Source organism: Zootermopsis nevadensis, unplaced genomic scaffold (assembly GCF_977971745.1).
Source record: "Zootermopsis nevadensis isolate Lab colony 2312 unplaced genomic scaffold, Znev_1.0 Znev_ptg000002l, whole genome shotgun sequence".
NCBI lineage: Eukaryota > Metazoa > Arthropoda > Insecta > Blattodea > Termopsidae > Zootermopsis > Zootermopsis nevadensis.
Window position 1 is genome coordinate 19,800,916 of NW_028259134.1, and position 13,075 is coordinate 19,813,990.

The following is a 13,075-nucleotide window of genomic DNA, read 5'->3' on the forward strand; positions in this document are numbered from 1 at the left end:
TTTTGTTATAACCCGATCCCAGCGTGTTATTTAATTCAGCGTCACGCCCGTGTATTAGCGTGCAATTCGCATCCACCGCTTGTGAGTAGAATACAGCACCTACATTGTTTGATTTTAGAATTCAATTGTCATTTGTCTGCTGGTTGTGACGTGAGTTAACGTGACAAACAAAATGTTTTTTATCTTGAGGGGAAACCATATTTTATGAAAAATTAGTTATTCGGACGAGAAGAAAAGTACGTCATGAATGTGGTATAGTAGTAGTAACAGTAGGATTATTAACTCGACGATTTGATAATCGTGTATTACAGTCGAGAGAATTAAGTCATATAAGATTTGAGGTCTGTGTTGGCCTTCTGTGTTGAACGCCATGTGGACTTGTAAGTGGGTACCAACGTTTCGGAGGAGCATATTACCACTAACTTCAGGACGAAGCTAGTCGCGTACGCTCCGAGAGAAACTGGTATAGTGTTGCTATTTAAAATATATTATGTTATGTAAAGTATATAACACTTGTTCGGAAAATTTTGTATCACCGAAATGTCTGAAAGTTTCCCGCTCCGACCTCAACTTGATGTATCACCCGTTCTGATTGCTGTTTCGTGGTTTTCTTCAGTCTTCTCAGACAAATGTAGCAAGACGGATTCTTTCCCAACTGACAGTTCGTTCGTAAACTCTCCACCGACAGCGTTGTCGTATTGGATAGCGCTACGATTAGAGTCTCGATCCTAAGACCGAATTCACAGTCATCTGGACATTAGACGCTGTGTAACCTTTCCAGTTCGAGTCTCTGGAGCAACAGTGGGCTACCCACAAAGTTGTAATCTCTGTAATAATTACGCAATCATACAATCTTTTTTTTTTGGGGGGGGGCGTGGTAAGCCACGGTGGTTTGTTATTTCTAAATTTGTGTCTGACAGGATCGTAAAGAGCGGAATCAAAGTGTTGCTTAGTCAGCTGTTGCTGTCAGGCCTTCTGATATCACAGAATTCCACGTGTATGTGAAGCTGTGTCCTCTTGTGTTCCAGATCGCCGATATCGAACCATTGGAAGCTGTCTCACCATGAGAATTTCTCCCGCATGAGGCTGAAACTGTGCCCCAACCTGAACTTTGACCAGCATACTGATGCGAGTAACCTCAGAGACAACACAGGTGAGCCTGTGGAGTGCATACGAATAAGGTGTCATTGAATGGAAAACATACATTTGCCATTTCATGAGCCACCATTCTTAACCAATATGGTCGCTGTACTGCATTTGCAATGTATGTGGGCTAAATATAATTACACCATCATTTACCAAAAGTAAGCACCAGTCATTGTCTTAATAATACTAAAACACTGAACTGTATGACTAGTTACGTCCTGACTACACGTTGATGTGTCGTAAGAAAGAATAACCTCTTTTCTGGGTACTTTTTCAGCTGGTTCCAATTTTTTCCCACCTTATGCCATATATTTATGTTGAATAAGTCAAACTGGTAGCTGCAGTCTTTGGCCAAGCAGCTCGTGAGATTTCAGGTTAAAATCCTGCTTCATGTTTCCAGTTAAATAGATAAGGCTTAAGAAACTTTCAAGTTATTCATAAGACTGGTCAAACCTGAAAAATGTAGGACAACATTGTTGAAGAGGAATGATTGTGTGGAACAAGGACCACCTGATGGCCTGGAAGATTTACTGGTTGACTCATCTTAACAGAATGTTACGCAGTTCAAGGTGTTATGTTCAGTTTTTGGATATCCGTGTACCTGAGAAAGAATATGAAACACCCATACATATTCTTAGCCCAAAATATTTAGCTATGCACTACATTTGGTAAATATTCACTTTCAATATATGCATTACAGACACGTGGCGAGCAGTGTAAGAACTTGGCGGCTTTCAAAATTCCTTTGCATTCTCAAGCCTTAAAAAAAATTCACGATCTCATTGTTTCCAGTTGCATTGGATTTTAGTGTCTTTTCTTTAACTGTTCATATTTGTTTTAAATAACACTTTTTAGCATAATTCAGCAGTTTACTGATGCACAAACAGTGAAGTGTTTACACTGAGTGGCCTGTTCCAGGAGTGGGTGCCAGAATCCTGTCATTTATCACTTGGTTGTACATGCAGATAAAGATTTCTGACCCCTGCTCTGTATGCGTGCTTGCACTCTGGTATTCTTGTCTGTCTAATGCTTTCTCTTTCCTTCCCGTGAACGCAGCCAACATAAAACGAAACAGCGTCGGTACGTATACCACACCAGTTTACTCTGCATCTAGCACAAACGTATGAGATTTAGTTTCTTGCAGCAGTGAAGATGTCAGTGTTGGTCTTCTTGGTTGTAATGCCATGTGCATAAGTAGGTAGATACCTGCACTGAAGATGAAGACAGCATGTTTTTTTTCAAAACATTTGTATTTACCTACAATTCCACATGGTGTTAGAACTTGGAAGACCAGAATTCATGTAGCACAAACATATTTTGGCACGGTGAAGGAGACTAAGGATCGAGGCAATTTCAGACAATTTTTTTTCATTAAACTGAACATATCAAATGACAGCGGGAAATGACAAGTTCGTATCTCCGCTTGGTTTACATCAATCCTGACTGAAGTGTCCTTAGTTCTGACAATATGACCATATTCCAAGATATCACCTTGAGATCAGTCTCAGCCACTTCCTTTTCAGTCCTTTTACAACCTCTGAAGCTGTTGCAGAATCATTAATTTTCCCGTGAACAAATCAAAAACAGAACCTGCCTTTGCATTGCAGTGTCCACACCTTGAGAACACAAGGTAACTGGAATATTTGCTTGCTGTGTTGTAACTTGTATTTTACTGAACATAATTTTATTCACATCTGGATGGTAATGCATTATTATCAGCCCACAGATATTCTTCTGTCACTTGTATACTAAAATGTGAGCTTTTATGTACATTCCTTTGCTTAAAAAAGCATTGAATCATGATGCCAGTTACTAGATTAGTTAGTTATAGTAAATTGTTCAGTCTTTGCTACAATATCCCAGTCAGGAAGGCATGTTGTAGACTCGTGTAGGCACCATAAATATCACAGTCTACTCTTTTTGGGATTTTGTTGTTACTATAAATTGGATTCCTTAACTTGTATTTACATTTAGAGTCAGGCTGCATGTATTTTCTTGTGCAGATTAATAGGAAAGATATTATAATGAAAATCTTATTTTGCTGTTAAAGGAATCATTATACCTTACTAAACAGGATATAATATTATAATTAACTGACTCCTTAAACTAGAAAATTTTAAGTACTTTTTTCAGAGAATGTTTCAGTGACTGCATGTCTGTCACAGGATGGCTCAGCCGTGTGCAGTCGGCTGAGGAGATTCCTTTGTCCTTCAGTATCTCATCGGCGGCGGTCCGCAGGGAGACCGAAGAGGACTTCCTTCCTGAGGAGGAGCTAAGGATGGTGTCAGAGGCTGAGTGAGTGTTTTGACAGATTAGGAAGAAAAATTTGTCAATTGAAATAAAAATTTCTTGCACAGTTGATAAATAGAAGATACAACAGTTTTAATGCAAATCATGATGATTTGATGAAGAACAGCACTGTATGTTGGGATGGCTTTGAATGATTGCTTTAAAAAGATATTTAAATCTGCTGTATTTTTGTCTGGTATGTGTTATAGGAGATGTAATGAAATTTGTTGTAGCAGCTGACAGCCAATTGCACCGTAACACGAGCGTCATACCATATGCAGACACAGATGCTCTGCATTGTGACTGTGAACAGGAAATTTATTCTGTTCTAATTTTTCTAGCATTATTTCCATTTTATATTGGTCAATAGAGGACATTTATTATCAGAAGTAGTTTTTGTGTTGACTGTCAGTTGAAATAGTACCAACATTGTACAAGGATGGAAGTGCTGAATAATCATTTGGGCAGCAAGTGAATACAAATTATTAATCACAGAAACATAATTTAAAAATCCATGAATACCATAATTTTCATGATGCGCTTTTGCCTATAACTTGCTTTTGTATTATTTTATGTTAATGGGAATTGTAATATAGTACAAATTTCAGTATTATTTACTGTTTTAAACATGAAATATTATATGAAATAACAAATTATTTATATGTCCTATTTTGTATGCATACATTCTGTACTGACATATAACACCTGTACACATAATGATGGTGCTTCACATGTGGGCTACGTAGTATTAACTGAAAGCCATCGGATTTGATGATGAATTTTACATTATATATGTAGGCCTGTATGTCTTTTCATAAGACACCAGAGTTCTCTTAGAGCCCTAATTTCAAACAATGCATTGCTTTTCCAAGCAACACATTGGTAAGTAGTCTGGTATTGTGTCAGGCTCAAGGGATCTGAGACTTTGGGAAAGGAGAAGCTGATTATCCAACAGGAGTGCAAACTTGTGACTCTGATGAGTGTGGTGCATGGCCGGCTGGACCTCACAACAAGTCATTTCTGCTTCTATGATCTCAGCCCTGTCAAGGAGGATGTAGAGCGCCAGAACTTCAAGGTATGAGTAGTTGGCTGCTACTTTCCATGTTTCAGAGCTTCTTTTAGGTTTGTTATGCATTGTCACTCTATTATAATTAGTTCACTATACATCAGATATACTCACATTTACATATCATGATTACTGTCCTCTAAAATTGCAGGAAACATATATTTTAGAATTCCCTGTCTGTAACTTTCCATTGAATATAACAGAGCAAGAATAAGATACTGGGTCCTTAAACTGTTTTAAGGTTCAGAGGATGCATGAAAATTGGAAATAATAATTTTAACAGAAAGAACAGTGTAAACAGAAATATTATTTTTTGAAAGTGATGAATATGACTTGGAAATCTGATGATTGAACAAGTAATAATTAACAAAGCTGTACTTGAGTTATGCAGTTTCTTTGTTATTCTATTGTAAAGCAATAAGATAACAATTAAGGGATTTAAAATAATTATAAAGGGCATTAATGTGAGGCCCTAATGTGTACCTTATTTGTATTTGGTTTGAATCTTATAACCACTGAATCACTGTGTAACTAAACCACAAATCTGTAAATGGGAGTGGCCACTGTACTGTAAAATTTCTCCCATAATTAATTATTTAATAATGAGAATAGAACTATAAAAATTGTATCTTTTACTTTGTTACTGTTTAAACTCACTAATGGGAAAATTGTAAGTCACACTTACAAATAAATGAGCCAGAATATCATCTACACAAAAACTCAGTATTGTGACCGTAATATCATTGTTTGTGCAGTTTGCTTTGTCGCAGCTGCGAGAAGTACACCTAAGAAGGTACAACCTCAGAAGAAGTGCACTGGAGTTCTTCTTAACGGATCAGACAAACTACTTCCTCAACTTCTCTACAAAGGTATGGGAACACAATGTTGAGGCAGTCTGAAACACCAACATTTGCATCAGATGTCACAGTGTGTTGTATATTGTTTCAGACACGTAACAAGGTCTTCACCAGGATTCTTAGTCTCAGACCACCAAATCTTTGCCATTACAGCAGTCGCACTCCAGCAGACCTTCTAAAGTCTACTGGGCTCACACAGAAGTGGGTCAACAGGGAGATTTCTAACTTCGATTATCTCATGCAGGTAAGTGGCTGAACAACCAGTCTTCTGCGGGTTTTGACATTTGTGTTCCGTCCAGACCATCACGGTTAAGAGAATATTATATCTGGGGGAATACATGTTAGTTTTCCATTCAGAACATTTTATCTTCTTGTTTGTAAAAACCAAGAGATTAAGATATAAAACTGTAATTTTACCTATTGTTTTGTATAAGTTTTAAATAAGACCTCCCTGTTATTTTGCTGTCTTATATGTATATATGAATATGTGAAATCGATTTGCAAGAGAAGCAGCTAGTTTGGGTACTGATTTCTCTATGTGATTTTCAGCTAAACACATTGGCAGGCCGGACATACAATGACTTGTCCCAGTACCCGGTATTTCCATGGATTATAGCTGACTACACCTCTGAAGAACTTGACCTAACAAGTCCCTCCACCTTCAGAGATCTCTCAAAGCCCATTGGTGTTGTTAACCCCAAGAATGTTCCAGAGGTGAAGGCAAAGTATGACAGCTTTGAGGACCCATCAGGTAGGAATTTTCAACTAAGTCTATTAACAGACCTTAGTCTTTTACAACCAACGTTTTATTTCATATCCATATTAATTTAGTAATATACATACATTTGGGAATTGCCAACAGAAATGAATAAACAATCATGTTTCTTATGCAGTGTTTGTTTTATGGGTGATTACCATAGGCACGGTAGCCAAGTTTCACTATGGCACGCATTACTCAAACTCAGCAGGAGTGCTGCATTATCTGGTGAGGGTTGAGCCTTTCACGTCTCTCCACATCGAGCTCCAGAGTGGCAGGTATGAGCAGGGTGAATACTACTAATACCAATAAACCATATTAGAATATTTAGCAGCTATTACTTTATTATTGTTACAGACATACTGCATGTGCTTGGAATCTCCATATGCATTTCATGTTCCTGTCGTGGTGTATTTACTTCTAGTGGGATGTTTAATGCAATGTCATATTACTGGATGAATTCATGTAATAAACAAGTTTTGAGATATTTTCCAAGTTGTTTGAGTTTGATTTGAACTTGAAATGGAATTTAATTTGGAACTTTAAGAGAAATTGCTAATTTAAAGTAATGACAACATGACACTGGCTGTTTTACTGTGTTTGAATACATAATGTGCTCATTTAAAAGAGTATCATTAAATACTGAATAATAATGAATTATTCAAGGGTCATGCATCTTGGAGTTTGTTAATGATACTAATAAAAGTAAGAAAAAAGTCTGTATCAGGAGCATGTGAAACTTCTTGAGAAGTGTTCTGCCCAGGGTGAGAAATGTGAACCATTAGTAGGGTGGATAATGTTAAAGACAGACTGTTATCCTGATTCTGCAAATTAAGCCTATTTCCTTCCCATATGAGAGAATTATGTTACACCACTAAACATGTAACAAGTCATTGTTCTGCAGCTTGTTTCAGAAAGAACATGTCTAAGTCACATTCTATGTTTTGTGCAGGTTTGATGTTGCAGACAGACAGTTTCACTCAATTCCCCAGACATGGAAACTGCTAATGGATAATCCAAATGATGTAAAGGAGCTGACACCAGAGTTCTTCTATTTCCCAGAGTTTCTGAAGAATATGAATGGGTACAATTCCTTTGAGTATCTGCTTATTTAGAATAAACGCTTCTTGGAGTACAGTAAAGTGCTTATATACATATTAATATACATTCCATGGATCTGTTGTGTGTATTTATTAATATTATTACTTGAGTCAGAGTTATTTTTGACTGGGAATATAGCTCAGATGTGGGAAATAAGATACATGCACTGAACTTTTATTGGGAAATGTTTTTGGTCACTGAGACATTCTTCTGTTGGAAAGTTAATGTGATTTGAAAGTGGCTGTCTTCTGAGTTTGTAGCACTGTGTAGTCTGGTAGAAGTTTACCAACATCATCCTGATGGTGGAGGCAGCTAGGACCTCTGAAACATTTTTAAACTTCTACCAGAGTGCACACTGTTACAAACCAGAAGATAACAGTTTTATCAGAATTAACTTGTTTTGTAATTATTTTTTTAGGTTTTGTAATTAATTCAGTGTGCAGGTGTCAGTATGCTGTAAGTATATTCAGCAGGGAAAGATTTAATACAACTGAAATGACCACTAGAAGGTTTCACAATTCTTGTCATTCTGCCTTTAGTTGTCACATAAAATACAAAGTCATCTCTATCCCTGAGCATCATGATGATTATGAATTTGTGTGACAGATGTCTCTAATAATTTGTTTTTGAGTGCCAAATATGAACCCTATAAGTGTGTGGTGTTTGCAGCTTTGACTTGGGACTTCTCCAGGGAACAAAGGAACGAGTGAATGATGTGATACTGCCAAAGTGGGCCAGCAGTCCAGAAGACTTCATTTACAAGCACAGGAAAGCTCTCGTAAGTGAAGCATTCTGTAGTGGGACATATTGTAATCCTATGTAACTGTGTATTATATGACTGGTCTCATCTTGCAGGAGTGTGAGTATGTGTCTCAGCATCTGCATGACTGGATTGACTTGATCTTTGGCTACAAGCAAAAAGGACCAAAAGCAGTTGAAGCCCTCAATGTGTTTTATTACTGCAGGTAACGTATTCTTTTTAAAGACATTGGTCTTTGTGGTTGGAAAATTCTGATCAACAAAGTGGTGTTTATACTGCCAGAATCAGAAATTTTTTATGGCATGTTGCCACTCACAGTACTCTTTTGTTAATTTTTTTTTAATAATGCTTTCCACTTTGTTCCATTTTATTGAGCAAAAATTTTGTTTGGTTTGGTTCTCCTATCACGGCAGTAGATGGCATGTAATGACAGAAAGTAATATTTTAATGATAATTTTGTTAAGAGGGCTCCCTCTTTTCCACATAACTGTACTTGTCTTGATGGCCTCTGATGCACATCAGAAAATTTCTTATGATGTAATTGTTGCCCAAGTAAGAGCTGATTCAGATCAGTAATTGCTAATTTTTATTCATAAACATTATTTTTAGAGAGTACATTACAAACAAATTTAAATTATTTGAATCTGCAGTTCCCAGTTTTTTGGAATCACTAAATTTGCCGTGACAGCAATTTGTTTTGAAGGTCCATGTTTTACGTACATGTGTTAATATTAGTATAAATTTGTAGTTCAAGTAAATGTTTACATTCATTCTTCTCTTCACTTACAGTTGTTAGGATAATATCATAAAAGAAGATATGGTTAGTGGGCTATATAGTATGCATGGGGGAAATAAGGGTTCTGTAAAAGAAACTTCTTACAACTTAATATCTGTCACCCACTCAAAGCAGACCCTATACTCTTTAATTATTTATTTACTTTGATGGCATGGAATGTGAAGTTGTTCTATTGGTTCCCAGTACTAATCTGAGAGGTATTCTTACTGCAGCTATGAGGGTGCAGTAGACCTGGATGCCATCTCAAACCCTGTGGAGCGGGAAGCAGTGGAAGGTATGATCAACAACTTTGGACAAACCCCCAGTCAGCTGCTGAAAGAACCTCACCCCCAACGCCTGTCTCTTGAAGACGCCGTCACTAAGATGCTCAAGTCAGAGCTGAGGAAGGCAGACTTCACACTGTTCCTTGATAATCTGCATCCAGTCTCTGTTGAGGTTAGATTTTGTAATGCATAGCAGCCATCACTGATCATAATTATAAAACAGAACATAACTTTATCCAGTTTAATGGCTTCTTATCTTAAACAATTGCAACCTAAATAACTGACTAATTAAATGTATAACTGACTAATTGACCAATTGATAATTAACCGACACACAAACAGTCAAGTAACTAGGTGACTAACAAACAAACCTCTTTGGTATGTGATTTTTTTCAAAACAGTCATTAGTTACCTGTATTGTAAGTTAATTTCATTAGAATCTGACAAATGGTTTACAGATTGAAAGAGGCCTATCATAATTCTCATCTTCATCCATTGACAACACTGATAAATGTAACTTAGTTTTTGTGTAGATCTTTATGACTGGCATCAAAATCCACTCAGTCAAATGGTTGCAGACAGATGGATAAAAGTTCCAATAAAAGATAACTGCTATTTCAAGAATGTGTTGTTAATGGCGAGTTCACAGTTTATACAGCTTTCAATCTCTATATTCCAGGTGTCAAATGAAAAGGACCCTATCGTGTTTATAAGTGCCCCACGTTCCCCACCACGCAGCTTCCTTCAGGTGGGCCTAGCAGACACACTTCTGAGTGTATCCAAGTTGGGTGTGGTCGGGGCACATTCCTGGCATCCACATGACCGATACAGCACCAAAGGCTTCACCCTCGATGTTGATCCCACAATTAACAATGCCAAGTATGTTACACTACAGAAAGTGTCACATCCAAGTGGCAGACCCACTGGAAATTAACCATCAGCTGCAAGATGATTTCCTTATTATTCCTCTCTCAGACTTGGCACTTAAAAAGATTCCTATATAAATTGTTGTTATATTATGAATTATTTCTGTCTTTAGTGCCCCAGTGGGCTGTGATTTCTTTTTGTATCTTTGTCATATCTACTGGACACTAAACTAATTTCTTGATGTTTCAATTGATCATATGATATTTGGGATCAGTATTATTTTCACTTGTTGGTTTGAATCCTAATGTTATCTGTCTTAACCAGGGTATGGAACCATTAGGAAGTCAATTGTAAGAAACTGCTCAGGAGTTATAACCCAAATAATATAAATATTTGTTTGAAATGTGATTTTACAAGGTCTTGCGGTTGTGTTCTGCTTCTGTCAGATAGTAGGAACTTCACAGAACTAGCAAAAACCATATACAGAGATATATAGGTTGCTTATTTATATGATTCTTGAGACAGGACATTCTCATGGTGGTGCAGATGTCGATATTGGCCTCTTGTGTTGTAATGCCATGTGGACTTTTCATTTCTGTTCACAGAGAAGCATATAAATCAAAGTACACTTATAATTTTTTCTCAGATCATCTTATTTAAATATTATATGGTCTTTGGAGACTGGTAATGATAGAGGTAAAACATCTGTTTGTGGCTGCTGCATCATAAATGGTGAGCAATTTTTAAATACCTCTGAATTGCCTTGCAGGACAAGAAGAAAGCTGTCTGGTTCATTTCACCCAAGCTTGCCACTCAGCAATCACTTATTTGTTGTCTCTCATGATGCCAAATTTCTGTTCAGTGGTGGATACTGGGACAATAGCCTGCGAGTGTACAGCCTTGCCAAAAGCAAGACTGTGGCGTCTGTCAGGAGACACTTCGGTAAGTGACAAGGAGGAAGCTGCAACTATGACGTGTTTCAGTTAACTTGAAGAGACTGAAGGAAGTGCCAGTTGTACTATGAACAAAGTTAAGCCAGCAGGATTGTTTTCCTGTATCCACTATCTTCATCAGTTGCCTTATTTTGAGCATTCTAAAGACCAGTTTTATAGCTCAGAGATTAACAGTCATACATCACAATCACATGTTTTCATTAGACCCAAGTGTACTGTTTTCTGTATGTATATTCTATATGGAAATGGAGACTACTTCTTGCATCTTAAAAATCTATGATTTCATTGCTGTCATTTTAAGGATTTTGTTGTGGAAATAGGCCTTCCAATAAATGTTGTGTTGTTTACATTTGTTAACGGAATACCGGATATAATCCTTTATGCTTTGTTAAGCACCATGCCATGCCGTTGGTAGGGCAGAGTGGAGGTTTAACTCCATACATTCTTATTCATCGTATTAGGTGGCAGTGACTGGTTAGCTCCACACCTCAGTCACATTACCCCCACAGAAATGCATAAATCATAGGTTTCTATTAAATATGCTGCCTGTAGAACCCCAAAAGTTTGTACTTTAGAGTGAACACTCTACTTCCAACCCTGATTTAGGTGTGTTTCACTCTCTCCTTTGTGCATTTACTATGTGCCTTGTCAAGCACAAGGTCCAGGGTAATAGTGTTAAGTTTAAACTGGCATCTCTGTTTGTTTGTACTGTGTCATTCTTTATCTTTGTATTGGTGAGGTATAAGAGAAGTTGATGGTGAATGAAGAAAGGAGTCTATACTGTGGCATCAGGTAATGATTGTACTTGACTGTGTTATGCAGCATATGTTGATGTGAATGTTGGCAGATCTGGTGACTTGTGTTGCCCTGGACCAGTGTGGTTCGTTTCTTGTTACGGGTTCCAGAGATACAACTTGTGTGGTGTGGTATGTGAATCAGCTGGGAACAGGCAGCAGTTCAGCCATTCACATGACTCCACATCCTGTCCAGACACTGTACGGTCATGACCAAGCAGTCACTTGTGTGGGCATCATGACTGAGCTGGACATGGCTGTCTCAGGTTCACGGGTAAGCTGAGCTGAAATATTAACTGCTTGTATTCACATGAGTTCATAACTTTTGCAATGCTTGTTGATAAAGGCTAAAGAGTTTTCATATCACTAGAGGTCAATGCCAGAATAATATCAGTGCCACGAATTGCATTACTTCCATTTCCTTCCAGATACATACCTAGTCAACATTCATTATCATCTTTCCATCTCATGCAATTTAAGTAGCTTAGTTAAACAATATAAGACCCAATCACTACCACTGAGGCTCCTACTGAGTTTAAGCAACTTCTTCCAGCTTTAAATTTCTAATACTAAAATAAATTAAAACAACATTTCTTCACAGTTTTTGACTGAGTTGAAGGAATGTTAATTAACATTGAATAATTAATTAGTTAAAATTTTCACTGTTAATGAACTTGAATGTGTCAGTTGTCACTTTACCAGAAGGTGCATGACTGAATTTGGACATCAGTGCAATAGCTTATTTCCTGCAAATATTATGTTCTTATGTTTTAAGCTTAATAAGTATGAAACATATTAATTTCTTAAATTATGTGTGAGGAAGGGGAATGCTCCAACTTCTTGTTTTGTACAGGATGGCACAGTGAATGTGCATACAATACAGGAGGGCCAGTATGTGCGCACCCTGGAGCCACTGGGCTGTGAGGGATTGAGAATGGAGATTACATTCCTTGCCCTTTCTTCACAAGGACATGTGGCCTTCTCTGCCACTGACAAGGTACAACAGAGGCTCCACACCTTGTGATAGTCGTGTTAGAATGGGTTCCAAGAATGTGTCAGGTGGATAGCAGTGTCGACTATATATTAAACAATGTACAATATCAGGTCATGTTTTTGTAACCTATGAACAGACATCCCTTTCATGCCAACGCTGTTCTGAGTTGTGAAATTGTGTGGGCTTGTAGGTAGATACCAATGTTATGGAGAAACATACTGTCTTCATCTTCATGGCTGAATTCTGTAACATACTGGTATCTACCTACATTAATATGTGGCATCACAACCCAGAACAACAACATTGACATCTTCACTGCTGTGAGAACTTTGAATCTCACCCTTTCATGTGTAAATAACAACTGTGTCCTTGCATGGTGTTTCTCATGAGTGTAACAAAAATTAAAATTAAAATTAAATCTTCCCTCTCCTC

The 13,075-nt window shown here is 37.4% G+C and overlaps 1 protein-coding gene across 14 annotated transcripts in view; it reads left to right on the forward strand.

Annotated features, from left to right (window-relative positions):
* LOC110835287 (neurobeachin-like protein 1) overlaps positions 1-13,075 on the forward strand; it is a 174,461-nt gene that overhangs the window by 148,734 nt on the left and 12,652 nt on the right. For 9 of the 14 annotated variants that reach the window (XR_015536997.1, XR_015537000.1, XR_015536999.1 and 6 more), the window contains 16 exons: positions 1,029-1,153; positions 2,203-2,226; positions 3,312-3,441; positions 4,342-4,510; positions 5,257-5,370; positions 5,450-5,602; positions 5,908-6,109; positions 6,279-6,393; positions 7,068-7,199; positions 7,886-7,994; positions 8,072-8,181; positions 8,985-9,207; positions 9,715-9,914; positions 10,672-10,844; positions 11,703-11,923; positions 12,503-12,646. Coding sequence is in view for 9 of the 14 variants with exons in the window: in XM_087355540.1 (XP_087211666.1) it covers positions 1,029-1,153; positions 2,203-2,226; positions 3,312-3,441; positions 4,342-4,510; positions 5,257-5,370; positions 5,450-5,602; positions 5,908-6,109; positions 6,279-6,393; positions 7,068-7,199; positions 7,886-7,994; positions 8,072-8,181; positions 8,985-9,207; positions 9,715-9,914; positions 10,672-10,844; positions 11,703-11,923; positions 12,503-12,646 (2,344 nt within the window). In the remaining 5 variants the exon portion in view is untranslated. Of the gene's footprint in view, positions 1-662; positions 830-857; positions 878-1,028; positions 1,154-2,202; positions 2,227-3,311; positions 3,442-4,341; positions 4,511-5,256; positions 5,371-5,449; positions 5,603-5,907; positions 6,110-6,278; positions 6,394-7,067; positions 7,200-7,885; positions 7,995-8,071; positions 8,182-8,984; positions 9,208-9,714; positions 9,915-10,671; positions 10,845-11,702; positions 11,924-12,502; positions 12,647-13,075 lie in introns of those variants that run through there. The other 5 variants (XM_087355567.1, XM_087355573.1, XM_087355579.1 and 2 more) reach the window with 5 other exon arrangements.